Genomic DNA, 16,308 nt, shown 5'->3' with positions numbered 1-16,308 from the left:
CCACCCCACGTGTGCTGGGCAACTCCCCAGGGTGCCCAGGAGAGCTGCGCTACCTGCATGTCCTGCCAGCTGGATCCAGGGGTACTTCTTCTTGAAGGACATGACAAAGGGAGACCAGTGCACCATGTTTTTTATTTTCCTCCATGATTTGCTCTAGAAATAAGCAAATGAAAAGCTCTACATTAGAAAGAGAACTGCTTTCTGGTTAGGGTGAACTCGAAGCAGGACAACTCACTGCCCGTGGCCACAGGATGCGAGGGGCCATGCCCACCACGCAGGTGCCTTCGGTGGGACCTCACCTCCGGCAGAGGGGGCTTTGCAAAGGCTAAGCAAAACGCCCAGAAGCGAGGGGATCTTCGAGGATGAAGCTCTTACAGGTTTTGAGGGTGGGAGGAGGGGTGAAGAGCTGACCCCTCCAGGGCTGACCCTGTCCCATGGCACCCTATCAGGGAACAACTGAACCCACACTGCCCCGCTTTCCACCCCTTCTCAGGGCCTCAGTTTCTTCATTTCTCTAGTGAGGGAGAAAGAGCTGGTCTATCAGGCTCCTTGGACTGACGTGTCCGTCCAGGAGGACTATAGGACTCTGAAAATAACGTCCTATGTCCTAACAGACATGGCCCTTCAGAGAAAGACTAGGGCCACTATACCCGGCTGCCATGTGTCAGTTCACATTTCATTTGCAGACTCGGTAACAACAGAGGCACCTCTTGCCTGTGAACGGTTTGAAGAGCGATTTTAAAGGGAGTTCCCCAGGGATAGCGCCCTCACCCCCCACCCCATGGGGTGAGCAGGCCTCTCCCCTTCACGGTGCTTCTCCTTTGCAGGAAGATTTTTTGTGTGTGTGTGTGTGTGTGTGTGTAGGAAAGGCTCCTTGGGCAGAGCACCTTCTTTCCCCAACAAGCATTCAAGGCGGTTATGGTCATTTGTAGAACCTGAGCCTCAGAGAAGTAAGCGATAAAACTGGCATTTAAACCCTCACCTATTCGACTACTTTTGAAAAATCCCCTTTCCCTCCAGCAATAAGCATTTCTTTAGAAAAAACATCCCTAAGTTAACTTTAGTAAAAACATGCCATAGAGATAAAAAAAGATTAAGTGGCCCCAAACATGTGAGCCCTTGACGGGGTGATGAGAACCTGAACCGAGAAGGATTTCGAGTTCCTGAGAAAGCGGATGCCTGACCAGCCAAGCCAAGAGTCAAAGCCACCAGGCTCTGTGCTGGGGGGAAGGAGGTGCTAGGAATTCTGTAGAAGGGGTTGAGGGGGGTCCTGCCTTGACAGGGGACCCTGAGGATAAGTCTCCTCGCTCCCTGTCCCACGGTGGCCAGCAGCTGCCCTGAGGAGGGAGACTGGACGGACTCCGGCTGTGGATGCTGCTGGAGCCCAAGGTTAAGTCAAGGTTAAGTCAGCCTCCTTTGATTTTTCTCTCTTTTCGGAGACTCAGCACTTCTGTCATCAGGTTTTCAAGTTAAAAGTCTGTTTAAGGAGAATTCTTCCCTCCTGAACCTGGCAATTTTTATTCCTACCCCAGAAGCCCTCGCCCCACTGCCAAGACCTAGTCTATCTTAAGCAAGGGCAGGGCTGCCAGGCCATGTGACAAAAGGGCCGGGCCTTTACTGACAAGGGTGTTTTTCCTACATCCTTCTGATGGAGATCACCAAAGAAGGCGAAGGAAGGCGAGGTATTTCTTATCTAAGCGCCCAGAAGGCTGCATAAACAATCAGCGTAGACAATGCTGAGGCAACAATGGAAAAACCTAATTACATGAGATGAGCCAAGCAATGGCCTGCTGGACGCATGGGGAAGACATTAAGGTAGGTCCAGAGGAAAAGTGCACAGCTGGCCACCACCGCTGGTCACGTCCCTGCAACCAAAGAGCTCAGAGGGGACGAGGGTCTGACAAGTCCAGGGGTGGGGTAGGGGGAGGGCAGAGTACTTTCAATCCAGGGTTGACCCCAACCCATACCACCCCATTAGGAGACAGCTAAACCCACACTGCCTGCCTTCATGCCTCAGTTTCCTCACCTGGCTAGAGGGAAAGACAGCTGGTCTACCAGATTCCTTGGATCGATAACACTCTAGGACTCTGGAAAATGACCTCCCACATCCCAACAGCTATGGCCACTCAGAGGAAGATTAGGAAGGGCCACTGTCTCCGGCTGCAGTGCATCATTTCACATTTCATTTGTAGACATGAAGGAAACAGAGGACCCAGGAAGATATGTCCCAGGTCAGGGAGGGGCCACGCACAGACTGATGACTGCAGGGAAGGAAGGCCCTGAGGCTGCATTCACAGAGGCAGTTTGGAGAAAGACGGAGAGGAAAGAAGACATTGAGGGATTGGTGGCTAGCGGGGACAGAGGCCTGGGACAGGGATTTGGAGTAGCTGGGACTAGACCTGCTGAGAATGGGAGGTGTGCAGGAAGCAGGCCCACCTGGGCCTGAGTCCTGGCTCGTCGCTCCTCACTGACTACCCTTCAGTTCCTGACCCTCCCTGAGGCACGATTATCCTACCTGTAAAATGGGAACAACACAGATTCCCCTGATAGCAGGATGTAAAGCCATGAGCAGATTATGGGGTGTTTGTGGAAGGGTCTTAGCTCTGTGTTCAGGGAAGAGAGGTCTCTCAAGTTATCCCCGGAGCTGCCAGTCCGGAGCTGAGCAGAGGAGCTGCCATAGTTACTAAGGAATAAAGACCACGGAGCCTTGGGCTGGGTCAGGCCCACTCTGTCGGGATGCAGCCCTCCAGAGACCCATGGCGACACACTGAGGCTGCAACCTGCGACCTTGGGAGGCAGGAGAGAACAGAGGCTGGGTGAGAAAGGGAGGCTTGGGCCAGCAGGGGCACTGGAAGCTGTGAAACCTCTAGGTGGACCTCTCTTCAGAGGCTGAAGACCAGGGGTCTAGCAAGGAGAGGGGTGCTGGGGGTCCCTCTGATAGTTCACGGGATCCAAGACCCTCCCAACATCACTGAGCTCGGACCAAATGGGGCATTTTCTGCTCGACTTTCCCTTTCCCAACCTCCTCCATCAGGAAGCATTTCTGCCACACAAAAAAGGGGCACCACATGGCCAAGGCCACGAGTGCCCTCCATTCCGTGGCTGCCCTGTGCGGGAGGGAGATGGAATATTCCACTCAGGCGGGCTTGCACACCAGGGGACTTCTGTTGGCAGTGGCATGCAGGGGTTTTTCCCGTGGTTTTTAATAGCAGCACCCAGGCAGTGCCTTGTGGCTGCCAAACATTAAACAGAACAGGCACTTCCAGGTCCAGGCCTAGGCCTGGGAACGGAGCCCACAGGGTGACCCACCCTCCCCATATCCAGCCCACAAGAGCGGAGACAAGTGACAGGGCAGAAGATTTAAGACCTTAGCCTCCATTCAGGCCTCAAACCCAATCTTGGCAGAAGCCGCTTTCTGGGCGGTGGGTGAGGGCAGGTTGGGCTAATGGTCTCCCTCCAAGCCCCTGCCAGAAGGAAGCCAGGGTCCTCAGAAATGGATGCCAGGCAGTTCCCCCCCATCTACAACAGGTGACATGGCAAGAAAGGAGGGTAGCCAAACAAGCTGGGAGAATCCCATGCAGAAGAACTGATCTCTCTCAGCTCTGGCTCTACCCTTTCTCTCCAGGGAGGTTCTCAATAGCCTCATCACTTCTCTGAAATTGGACCACTGTCCCAGGTTTCCACTTCTCAAGCCGAGCTTTGTGAAACACAAAAGCAGCCCTCAGGTGCCTTGAACACGATGTGGCAAAGGGTACCTGGGCCCCTCCCCCAGGGCAGTGCTGGCCACCTACCGATTTCACTGGCCCTGTTCTTTCATCACCTCCCAATCACCACCAGGGGCATCTGGTCACCCTCTGCTGACCCTTCTTGGAATGTCCCCAAAGCTCCATATGCCTGAGAGGTTCCTGCTGGCATCTCACTGGAAGCTGGGAGGGTCATTTCCCCAGATGTGTAACAAGTATACCAGCCCACCCGCCAGGCAAACACCAGCTGAGCCATCTGCAGCCACAGACTGCCAGCCTGTCCCCACCGCCCAACTCCACGTGCCCCGCATAACCTGCCAGGAGGACCGGCACCCTTGGGAGGCTCAGGGCAGGAGTGACCCACTAGCCAGGGAGGAGCCTGGACAGCGTCTCTGATGCTATGTTTTTATCTGAACCAGAATCCAAGCCCCCTCTTGCGTGATGCCCATGGCTCCTGGGTAAACGCCATCCTCTGGCTGGTTCTCCTGGTCTGGTGTCCCTACTCAGGCAGCAGGGAAACGCTGCCTTAGGCAAGTAAAGGGGCTAACTGGGAAAATAACCTCCAGTTTGGCCTTTGTCTTCTAGAAAACCGGCCAAAAGGACTAGAGGCAGGAGGGGAAGCAGGGACCCAGAGCCCAGGCTGGGGGCTGAGGGGGCCTCTGGCCACCCCACTCACGCAATGCTTTAGCTACCGCCAGGATCAGCTACGTGCGGAAAATGCGTGCCCCTTGTCCAACACTTAGTAAGAAGGTCAAGATGGGGGTGGCAGAGCATGAGCCGAGCGTGGGACCCCTTCGAGGGCCCACTGTGGCTGCCCAGCTCTTGAACCCAGGAATCTGGCCCTGCTACCTGGGGTGGGAAATAGCCCTGCTGTTGGGTGGCGACGGGAGCCTGGGCCTGCAGGGCCTTCTGGATTCTGACCCACTGCCTCTCTGCTACTCCGCTGCTCTCCAGTGCTGGGGCAGGGGAGGGCTGGAGGCCACAGGCACCTGAGGCTGTCCTTGGGGGGTCCCAGCAGCCCTCTGAAAAGGCCTGGCAGGAGGGACAAGGATGGTCGCCTGTCTTTAGCCCTCCGGTCACTCATCTTCTCATGTTCTTCAGGCTCTGGCCTTGCTGTCTCCGCCCTCGTGGTTTCCTCCTCGCCGATGAAGGGGTAAGGGAGCCCAGCAGCGGTGTCTGAGCCGGGGTCTAGGACAGCGAGCCCCCCCCTGCGTCCCCCCCCCAGCAGCGCTAACTTTTTCCCAGCTCAGCCCCCAGGGCCCTGTGGGGTCCACTTCCTGTCTCGGCCCAGCCCCCGCCTGCCCCTCCAAACCAAACGTGCGTTTCTCCACGCAGTGTGGGTGGGGCGGGAAGAAAGGGAGCGACACTGGGGACAGATGCCTGGCTGTGAGGACTGCTTCACACACTCAGGATGCTCAGCAGGCCTGGTGCCCCACCCCGACCCCCACCCCCACAGGGAAGTGTCTGCAGCTCACTGCACACACACATTTTCAGGTCTGGAAGATTCTGTGGGCAACTTCTGGCTCTAGACACCTCCCCCCCCACCCTCAGACGCCTCCAAGGGTGTGAGTGTCTCCGTCGGGGACTTTCACAAGAATGGTCACAGAGGCACAGGGCTCAGCCACCCCCACTCGGCTCAGATCCCCCTTTCCTCAGCTCCTTCCTCTGCTCCAGCTGCCCCTCCCAAAGTGCCCTGCACCCCGGTTCTTATCTGGGTGAATGTAAGCCACCCCAGAGTCAGGACCCCCAGCACCTGGCGCACCTGGCTCACCAGGCACTCGGCAAACCCTTGCTGGGTGTCCCTGAGAGGCCACCAGTCAGCCAAGCTGTACATGGCAGGTGCGAGAGGGGCTGCACCTGGTCAGCCTCCTGAAGCAAGTTCCAGGCAGGTGGAGGCTCTGCTCCGTTTCTCATCAGGGCCCCTGCCGCTGTCCTGTCAGCCACAGCGATGCCTGGGCTGCCTCACAGGAGCAGGGCCCCTGACGATAGCTGCTCAAAATCCCACGGTCACCCCCAGACAGCGGCCCTTCCTCCAGCTCCCCTTCCCGCTGACTTGGCCAAGCCGGCCCTGTTTCACGGCCCCTAAATTTAAGGCTGGAGCAATCCCCCTCCATCTGGATTCTGCGTCTGAGCTCAAGAGGCAGCGCATAGCATTGGAGTTCATTTCCAGAACCATGAAGCGGTGCAGCCCCGGTTTTGCTTTCCCACCTCAGTGTTCTCATCTGTAAACTGGGCACTATAACATGGCAATGCCCTGCCCACCATGTGGGGTCACAGTGAGAAGTGATGAGGCAATAATACATCTATACAGTTAATCTGAAGACTGTCAAGGGACCTTCTACGCTCACTTCATTTTAACTTCTATGTCTTTTTTAAAAAAAATGTGTTTTTATAATTGATTTTTTAGGTATGTGCCCTGACCGGGAATCGAACTGGGGACCTTTCAGTGCATAGGATGACGCTCATCCCACTCAGCCACACTGGCCAGGGCTGTTGTTTTTTGTTTTGTTAACTGAAATAGTTTTCTCCTCCAAACCACTATAGATGGGCAAGAATCCAACTGGGCACTTTCAGAGGGTCAGATCATTGCTGCGTGGCAAGAAGGTGAGCTAACTGTGTGATTAATTACTTACAAAGTTTCCCCTTGGATGCTCAGGGCCTCTGGGAACTCACAGGGCGGCACCTGTGACTCAGGGAGAGTCAGCGGCCGCCAGAGCCCAGGTGTCTTCACCCCAGTTTCTGGGTCAGAAGGTCAGCAAAGTTGCCAGAAAAAGAGTTTGTAAAAGAACCCCATTTGCTACGTGGAACTCCGTAGTGAAGAATCGTATTTTGGGGGTAAATAGTGAGATTGCTGAACAAATTTCATTTTATAAAGGGGGTTTACATACTCTTCTTAACCTCATTTGCACCTGATTTGTGTCCCCAATTTGCTTCTTTTTCTTCTAGCATTTCCCTTTTTACTTAAATAGTTTGATCACTTGGCTCACTTTTAGATCATTATAAAAAGTCTCCATAATTTTTTAAGAGAAATGAGGGGAGATCTCTAAAGTGTCAGAAAAGGGAAATTATCTGGGGACTCTGTGACTCTCCTAAACCATATTGCCAGGATTTTTTGCTTTGCTGCACATGTGTGCACGTGACTGGTGATAACCTGGCTTGTGGGGGGAAAGAGGCAAAGAAACCACATTTTAAGCGCCTAACGTATTACTAGGCATTTGACTACGCTAAAAATCTCATGCAATCCTCACTCACAGAAACTGTTATCTCCATTCTGCAAAAGATACAACATGCTCAGAGAGGTTAAATGAGTTGCCCAAGGTCACACAGCTTCCTGGTTCCCACCACTCAATTCGAGATTTTGTTTTGTTTCAGCCAACAAAATAACTGGGCCCCCATCCTCTCTCCCTGCCCCGGGGCTATCTGCCTCTCACCCCCCAGTTAAAAAATAGCCTCAGATAAACAGCAAGTGCTTTGTCAAAAGAGTGACCTTTCCGGTGGGGGAGGCCTGAATAAAGACCTGCCCTGCCTTCCTTTCAAGTCGGCTCCCAGAAGGCCTCAGTGACACACACTCAGGGAAGGCACATTCAACAAAGCCCTGAAAGTGGCTGCCCAGGGAAGGTTCACCCTGTATCCGTGCCTTTGTTCTGCTCTTGCAAAAGTCTGAGCGAAAGTCACTGAGGTGCTGTGTTTGGAAAGAATGCTTTTTTCTCCCTTCTTCTTTGGGTCTTTCTAAAACACCAGTGAGGGTTTCCCTGGTGATCATTCTTTCCTTGGTTGGGGCAAGGCCTTGCTTCTCTCGGGCCCGGGCCAGCCAGCTTTGTTCATTGTGTGCGCCCTGGCAGGGCCCTCCTGTGACGGCAGCTGGGTGCAAGCCCTGGCAGGTAGGGGGCCCTGGCTCAACAGCTCCCTCCTGGAGTCCTGGTTAGAAACCTGGCTGGGGCCAAAAGAGAAACCTGTCGCTGCCAAAAAGTGAGCTGCGGGCTTGGACGGGAGGAGGAAAGGCCTTTCAAAACCAAGACACCAAGGATCGGAAAACTTAAGCCCAAGGACTTGGCAGGGCAGGTAGCTCCGGCTAAAAATAAGAGCCTGGATTTGAAGGTTAACCATCTGCCCCCTTCAACAAACAAGAAAGCTCCCCTAGAAACCAAATGCAAAAATGCTTTTTGAAAAAGACCTGAGCAAAGTTGAATTCCCAGCCCTTCCCAGCCGCGTCACGTGATGGTCCCACTGCTGGGTGGTCCAGAACACCTTTGGCAGAGTTTGTGGCTGGGCACCAGCTTTTCCTCATCTGTCTTTCCCAGAACCCACGAGTGGAGGGATGGGTGAAGCGCTCCCACAGAATCCACAGCTGGGCCAGGGCGGAACAAGGAATGTGGGCCTTCCCCACGCCTTGGCCGCTGCAGGCGTGAGAGAAACGTGCTCTGTTTTCTCAGGGCGACTGCTGTGTCCTCTCTACTCCTAATCGGATCAAAGGGGCTGCTATGCTTCAGGTTGGGAGTGTAGGACCTGGGCAGGACCCATGGCTCCTGTTTAAAATGGGAGCCTGGCTGGCTGCTTCTGAGGGGAGCCACCTTGGCCAGTCAACTCCTGGCAGCAATTCTTGCCAAAGCCAGGAAAACCCGGAGTGACTGTCCAGCTGTCCTCTCTGATTAGCTGCCTTCTTCCTGTTGCAACTAGAGGCCCAGTTTCTAGGCCAAGGGCAGCATCCAGGTTGTACACAGGGGTCCTCCATCATGGCCACTCCCCTGCCCCCATCATCAGCCAGAATCCCTGTCCCACGAGGCTGCCCCAGGGCCCCACCAAGTGCTCCAACTACCCACAGGAGGCAGCGAAGCCCCACCAGGAACACAGGGCCGCCCCAGACCCTCATCCGTCCTCACTCCCCACACTCACTGTCAGGTGCCCTCTCCGATCCAGCGGGGCTGGCCATCCTCTTGTCGCACACCTGGCCCACACCCAGGTCCTGCTCATGCAGGTCCTTCGTCTGCAGTGTTCTCCCTAGTCACCTCATTGACCCACATCCCACCCATCCCTCCGGCTGGTACGGCTGGGATTTGTGAGTTAGCCTTCCCTTCCCCATTAAACTCCACACACCACTCTAGCCACGTGCCATTTCTGGAACCCTCCCCATAGGGTTTGGGTGCTTTGTGGTTCTTCAGTATTGTATTGTGTCTCCCAGCACAGGGTAAGCTTCTGGAGAACTGAAAACTTGGCCTAATACTGCTGTACCCCCGCCCCCTTTGGCTGGACACACAGTGGGTGTACAACACTATCAGCCATCTGACTGATAAGAAAACTGTACGGGGCCAGCACACAGCAAGGGCGCGAGTGCCACATCTCAGCTCCTGGAACCAGCTAACACTTCCTTATGCTCACCTGCTCAAGCCTGGATTTTTCCAGAGACATCTCCAGGGAGCAGGAGGGGCATGCTTGTGGGCACTTCCTGTGCAATCTGCCTGGGCTCTCTCCATGTCCCCAAGGCTCTGGGACAGTTGGCAGCCTGGCTGGCCCCAGGAGTCTCTTGTCAGGCACACATGAGGCTGTGGAGGATCCCCCTGTCACTCAGGTTAGTCAGCCCAGCAAAGAATACCCTTCCATTACAGACTGTTCCGGATCCGCCCTCCTTCTTTCTTCCTAACTTTATAGGAGCTGGCATCGAAGGGGCCCACTCTTGCCAAATGAGCCTTTTTTTGGTTATTCAAGACGAGAGGTATCCTTCACCCAAAATGGAAACAACTCTAACACTCCCTATCGGGCAGGGCCCAGCAAGTGCTTCTTCCCTACTCTGGAAGGTTACTCCCTCCTGGATTCCACCCTCTTTAGAACTAAAAATAATGGAGGTCTGGAGGCAAGAGGCAAGGGAGAGGAAGCCGCAGAAAGCATAGGAAATGCTTTGGTGCATACAGAGGCCTAGCAAGCCTCTCACACCAGGAGCCAGTCGGGGCCTCAAAGGCTGCTGGGACCAGAAGCTGGAGGACCAACAATAGCAGGAAACAGGGAGTGGCCGGAGCTGGGGAAGAGTCCTGGGAGTGGGGGGCAGCCTCTAGCAGCTGGCTTCCTAATGGACAAAGCACACAGGACAGAAAGGCTGAGCTGAGCCTTTCCTCTGGGAAAGGGCATCCGGGGCTCTGCCCAGCTGGTGGGGGCCACCCCTGCAGCACACACCAGGCCCCTTCCCTCCCCAGAGATTTTATTTTTACTTCTGTAAAATGCAAAAAAATAAAGCCGAGTTACAGAGCGTGGAAATTTACTGGAGGTCCGTACTGGTCAGCAGACAAGTGGCACTGAGTCTGGGACTACCAAGCACTCTGTGTCCTGCCCAGGATAACTCCTGGGAAGGGCCCTCCCCCCTCCCAGCCCCCCACACCTCTTCCAGCTTCCCTGGTTTGGGGGGCCTGTGGCTTTCAATCCCTCCTCAGCCCTCTTGAGATGCCAGGGTAAGGCCAGGTGGGCGGCAGTAAGTGGCGTTGTTTTTCTAAAACCAGTGCTTGATAAGGATTATGTATGTATGAGCATCTCAATTTATCACACAGGCACTCTCATCCATCTTACAGATGGGGACACTGAGGCACACAGGGATTAAACAACTTGGCGAAGGTTCAACAGATGGGAAGTGGCACAGTCAGGATTTGAACCCAGGCAGTCTGGCTCCAGGGTCCAAGCTCTTCGTCACTTGGCTAGGCTGCCTGGTATCTTGTTGTTTGTAACCTGCAACCTTATAGCTAGAGAAACCCAGGTTCAGATCCTGTTTAGATCCTGGCTGGTGGTATTAGGCAAGTTACCAAACCTCTCTGAGCCTTGGTGTCCTCCTATCTGTAAAATGGGAATATCACCCATCCCGCAGGGTTATTTCCAGGATTAAATTCCATATGTGCAGTGCCTGCTACACAGACGGAAGTGCTCAGTGAAGGTGAGTATTGCCCACGTCTCCAGTGTCCTGTCTGGTGTCTAAGGCCCCTGAGGGCAAGAGCCTGTACGTGGGATGAAACACACGTGGGAGGGGGGGCTCTATGCTGGCTCAGCAGATGTTAGCAGCAGGGTCTGAACTCTACCTCTACCCCCAGCCCTGGCCTTTACATCCCACCTTTCCATGAGGAAAGTGCAGAGGCGAAGGCCACAGTCGGCAGGAAGTGGGCCTCCAACAACAGTCCTATTCCTTGCCATGAAATGAGCCCTGGAGGAGCTTAGCACTTGCCTTTGAAGAGTTTTTCTGTAAGTCCAGAATACCCAGAGGCTATTTTATATTATTTAATTTAATTTAAAAGTATGTTTTTATTGATTTCAGAGAGAGGAAGGGAGAGAGAGAGAGAGAGAGAAACATCAATGATGAGAGAGTCATTGATCGGCTGCCTCCTGCACACCCCCCACTGGGGATTGAGCTCCAACCTGGGCATGTGCCCTGACCGGGAATGGGACCTTGACCTCCTGGTTCATAGGCTGACACTCAACCACTGAGCCAAGCCAGCGGGGAACCCAGAAGCCATTTTAATGCTGGGTACAAGAGATAGCCGGTGAGGGGGCAGCTTCGAGCAGAAGCCACCAGCCTGTGCCACCGGTGGCTCTTCTGTTTCCTGCAGACCTTCCCTTCCCAACTCCATCTTTCCCGGGGACCTGTGGTCTGAAAGAAGGCACTCTGCTTGTTTCCTGGGAGACTGGACCAGGCATCTCTGCCCAGTTACCCACGTGGAAACAGACTTCTTTATTCCATGCTGGAAAATGGAATTTAAAAAGCCAGGAGTCTGAAGGAATTCTCTGCAAAACAATGAAGAATCTGAAATGCCACCTTCTCTCCCCAGAGTTCTCACAAGCACAGCCTTTAAGGGAACAAACCTCTCCTGTGTTAGCAGCTCTGTGATTCTCCCTTGCATTTCTGCAAGTTTTGCTCCGACTAAAAACCTTCAGGTTATAAACTAAAAAGGCTAAGGGCAGGACTGAAATAGTAGAAGGGACAAGATTTCCCCAACCAGCTTGCTAAAAGCTTACTTCTCCAGGCTGAGAACATTAACAGGCAAGATACGGCCTTTTAAGTGGCTTCTGAGAACCCAGAGAGCGCTAGGAAGAGATTTGGTAAGGGGGTTACTCTAGACTAACCCCAAAGCCAGATTTTTGCCAACTCCCACGTAAGGAATTTCTATCAAAGAAACTTCAGGAAGAGCCTGGAAACCACACGCGAACTTCCAAGCGATCTCAAATATTTCACTATATTTAGAAAATATTTCCAAGCATTGGTGCGATTCAGACTTCTGACAGATGACACTGATTTGCCTGTGGCGAAATGGCGCTCAGCAAATGGGAATGCAGAGTGGCAGAGAGGAGCAGAAACCCCGAGCTGCTTTCCCAGGGGCTCCTGCAGGCCTGCCCGGGCCCGGCTCTGCCTTCTGCTCCGAGTCACTATTTGGGCTGCATTCTCCCAACCAGAGCTGCTCAGCTAGGCGGTCATGCATCTGTTCACGTGCAGACCGCCGAAGGCACAGGAAACGGCTGCCAAAAAGACACACCAGTGAACCCCCAAGACTCTCAGAGCGTGGCTGTCCCCCGGGTCATCTTGATGTTTGTGTCGGTATGTGTGATTTTCATAAACAGACTGACTCATCGCCCTTCCCCGAGCAGCTCTGACAACTGGGGCCCCGAGTGCTTACTTAGCACTTTCCCTGCAGCATGAGCCTCCCGGGGCTCCTGAGAGGCAGGCAGGCAGGCTGCACACTCACCTCCCATTCCCAGAGAAGCAACCAGGGACAAAGGGGCCCACCCAGGCTTGTGTCCCAATCGGGGGACACACCCTGAGGTCCTGCTCCAACTCCTACCCCAGGCAGCCTGCACACCCAGCTGGAAGCAGGGACTCCCCATCCCCACTTCTACGTCTGTTTCTTTCACTTTTTGCTTTAGGCTACAATGAGTGAACATTTATTTTATATTGAGATATTTTACAGCAGCTCTTGGAATAATTACAAACAGGATGGGTTTTCGCCAAACTGCAGTGGGACCCCAGTCCTTCCTGTGTCCTCCCCCAGATTTACAGAGAAGCTAACCCACGACCGCAGCCTCAGCATCTGTGTATCGCAGCTCAATTTTCTACCTAAATGCTCCACCCTCTGCCTCAAAGCCTGACCCACAGAAGTGCCCCTCTTGCCTGCAGGGGTTACAGATGCTTCTGGTTCTCTTAGACTGGGTTGTTCTCCTTCCCACCGAGTTAGGGGAAATGAAACATCATGGAGATATGCGAGTGGCTTATCTGAAAAATGTATTCTGGAATGACAGAGTCTGAGGAATGGGCTTAATAACCTTGGAGAGTCCTTCCAGTCAGTGGCCCTGAACCAAAGGAGCTAGAGGGACAGTAGGGGGACTGAGTTGCTCAAGGCAGACAGGGTTTAGGTCTCACTGAAGTCCAGGCCTCCGGGCAAAGGGAAAAGGCAGGTGTTGAGGCAGTGCCTTTGTCTGCCAGTCTATGGAGAGAGTGGCTGCTGAGCTGGCATCTGGATGAGGCGTGAGAGCTGCCCTCTGGGGTGAACCAAGAGCTACAGGGAATCAGTCCCAGAGCGAGGGGCTCCAGAGTCTCACGGTGACCACAGCTATCTCGTGGGCCCCGCCCCTCTGACGTCTCTGGGGACGACCCACATTTAGGAACCGGAACATCACTTCTAGGGAACAGAACCAGCTGGCTGATTTCTTCCCCTTAACTTTTAATGTTATTCTTAGGGCACATCTGTCTCTCAGTGAAATCACCAAGGAAAAACCCAACTGAAGAAAATGTTTTCAAGCCGTCGTCATTTCAATCTTTGGGAAGGGAAGCAAGGTGAGGAACCGCCTAAGAACCCTCGAATTCAGGTGACCCAGGAGGAAAGTGGAAAGTGTCTGCCCTGGAGATGCAGGCAGCTGGACTGTTCACACAGTGCTGGGCCAGTGGAAGGCGAAGGGACCAGCCGCTTCTCAAGCTGTTTTCTCTCCCCTTTCCCCCAAGTCAGTGGGAGCTGACTTATTTTCTTTGGCTACAATATTCTAATAAATTAGTTGTCAACATTTAAAAATCAGGGCATTTCACACAAAATATCCAACTTCCTTTGAAAGACTGGGTTTGCATTCCTGGGTGGCATCCCTCCGTGGGCTGGAGCCGGGCAGCACACCTAGAGATGGGCCCTCCCTTCCCTGCCACGGAGCCCTGAGCATCTGTATCACTTGCCTGGCCCTGGACAGCATTTGAGCTGAGCCCCTGAGTTTAGAGACAAAGAGGAAAGAGTGCCAAGGGCAGCCTTAGGACTTCTGTTGGTCTTAAGCAGTCTACTCCTCAGCCATGTAAACGTGGACAAGTCACCTATTCCTTTGAGCTTCTGTTTCTCCACCTGCAAACTGGAGACAAGGCACAGCACTGCCCACGCCTCTAGGACTGCAGGGAGGGTTATGCAGGAGAACAGGGGAGTGCTTTGAACACCTGATTGCATCATATATTCGAGGTAAGACATGATCATTCAGGTCTCCAGGCTCAAATAAAACGCCCAAACAAAGCTGGCCACTGATTAGATTAGTAGCTGGGGAGGCGGGAGTAGGGGAACAGAAGCACAAGAGATGGCTCAGTGGTCACCTACCTATAGGGGCTGAAATAGAAGCTGGGATTTCTGAACCACCCAACCATGCCACCCTGCCCTGCCTGCTCACTGACACCTCTTGGCTGTAAAATTCAACGCTCTGTTGAGTATGTGAGGGAGAAACCAGAGGGCACAGTGGCCCCTGAATATTTCACAATGTAGACTTCCATTGAACTTGGAGCGTTGACTTGCATCAGACCCAAAGCCCTTGGCCATCCTCTCTCAATGAGAAAGAAAGGACAGAAATGACTACAGAGGGCTGGCTAACCAACTGGCTTCTTGCAGACAAGGAAAGGTTTAAGTGATAAATGTCTTAGGCCCCTAGCTGCCCCAAAGTTTTCCCGAAAGCAATGTCTGAGGGGAAGGCTTTCTTCGGAGAAGGCTAGCGAGTGAGTGGCTATGATACAAGAAGGGAAGGGGGCACATGATCCGGTGAGATCTGGTGCCTGTGGCCTGGGTTGGGGAGGCAGCAATGACTCAGGCGACCCAATCAGGGCACCTCCCCCGGAGCCTGAGGAGCTGAGAGGGTGGTGTGGCAAGTGTTCAGTGCTCCCAGGACCAAGAGGGCATCTTTCTGCTCACCAGCTCCTTAGCTAAGCACCACAGATGGCAGGGCCTCCACCCACTGCCAGTCACCACATCCAACTTCGATCTCTTGGCAGCTAGGGACACCTGTGTGATGCTCTGAATGCCAAAGCAAGAAGCAGGTGGAGTTCAGATGACTTTCAGGTCCTACATGCAGACAAGGCCCAGACAGGGGAAGGGACTTGCCCAGAGAACAGCTCAGCAGAGAAGAATCTAGGTCTTCTCACACCCAGGCCAATGATGAAGACCTTCATCAGCCCTCCCTTCCAGAAGGGTCCATCCTGTTGAGAGCAAACCAGGCCTTCTCTGCTCTTTCCAGACCCAGGCCCTTTTGTAACTGTACAGCCTCCTCTCATCTCTCCTGTCTATGAAACCCAAATTCTGGTGGCCCCTGTAGCGTAATCCCCTCTCCGTTTGCACTTTACCACCTAGAATAACCTGTGCCCGTTCAAATCCCACATGTACCAGATACTACGGACTAGGTTTAGTGCTAAGACCTGGGGAGCCTACAGTCCATTACGGGGCATGAGCACAGGCCTGAATAGCTACAACGGAAGGTAGGTAATGTCAGTGGCCTTGTAGAGCACAGATACTGGGCTACAAAGAGGTCATTTCTTTGGGAGACAGAGGAAATACATTAAGGAAGCTTAATGGAAAAGGTGGCATTTCAGCTAAATCCTGAAAGATAAGGGAAATGAGTAGGGTGTGTATGTGTGTGTACATTGGGGGTGGGATTTCAGGTCTCGAAAAAGCATGAACAAAAGCAGAGAAACAGAAAAAGCACGAACAGCTAAGTTACCCTTGGCACCGAGGGCTGGGCAACGGGTGCAGTCTGCCCCACAGGCAAGCAACTTCCCTAAGTACCCAACCTAAGAAGGTAGATTGTCTGCAGGGAATTTAAAATAATAACAAAACTGATCAGCTTTTTTAGTATCATCAGGAGCTGGCGATTCTGATTGAACTTACGCCTACCACCCGCTCCCCAGGCCTTTTGTCTAATTTTAAGCAGTTGCTGCATTACTGTTTCATTTTACTAGTACATGTGAGCTTCCAATTCTCACTTATTATTTCCCCTTTAATAAATACCGTATTCTACATGAAAGTTAATTTCGAGACCTCCCAGTTATAAAATCAGCCCCCCGCACACAAGAGACTCAGATACACGTTTCAAGGGCAAGATCACAGGATTCAGAATCGTTCCAGCCCGAGTCGGGGCACAGTTTGCTGTCCCCAAACCCTGTGGTACTGCGCGTTCCTGAACTTCAAGAGCAGACCAGAAATAAACTTCAGACCAGAAATAAACAACGGTGGCCCCAGGATGAAGACAAAGAAACAGAACCTGGCTACTTCCATCCTGTCATTCTACGAGGTCGCTTGGAGTTTTTATTTGTTTAAAGTTT

At 53.2% G+C, this 16,308-nt stretch overlaps 1 protein-coding gene across 1 annotated transcript in view; it reads right to left on the bottom strand.

The window, feature by feature from the left end:
• Positions 1 to 16,308, bottom strand: part of ITPKB (inositol-trisphosphate 3-kinase B) — an 88,064-nt gene that overhangs the window by 13,477 nt on the left and 58,279 nt on the right. Inside the window, exon 2 of the mRNA XM_016201433.2 lies at positions 54 to 153. Within this exon, the coding sequence (XP_016056919.2) occupies positions 54 to 153 (100 nt within the window). The remainder of the gene's footprint in view (positions 1 to 53; positions 154 to 16,308) is intronic.

This window comes from Miniopterus natalensis, chromosome 21, assembly GCF_054644295.1.
Source record: "Miniopterus natalensis isolate mMinNat1 chromosome 21, mMinNat1.hap1, whole genome shotgun sequence".
In the NCBI taxonomy this organism is placed as follows: Eukaryota; Metazoa; Chordata; class Mammalia; order Chiroptera; family Miniopteridae; genus Miniopterus; species Miniopterus natalensis.
This window is presented reverse-complemented; position numbering and strand designations above follow the sequence as displayed.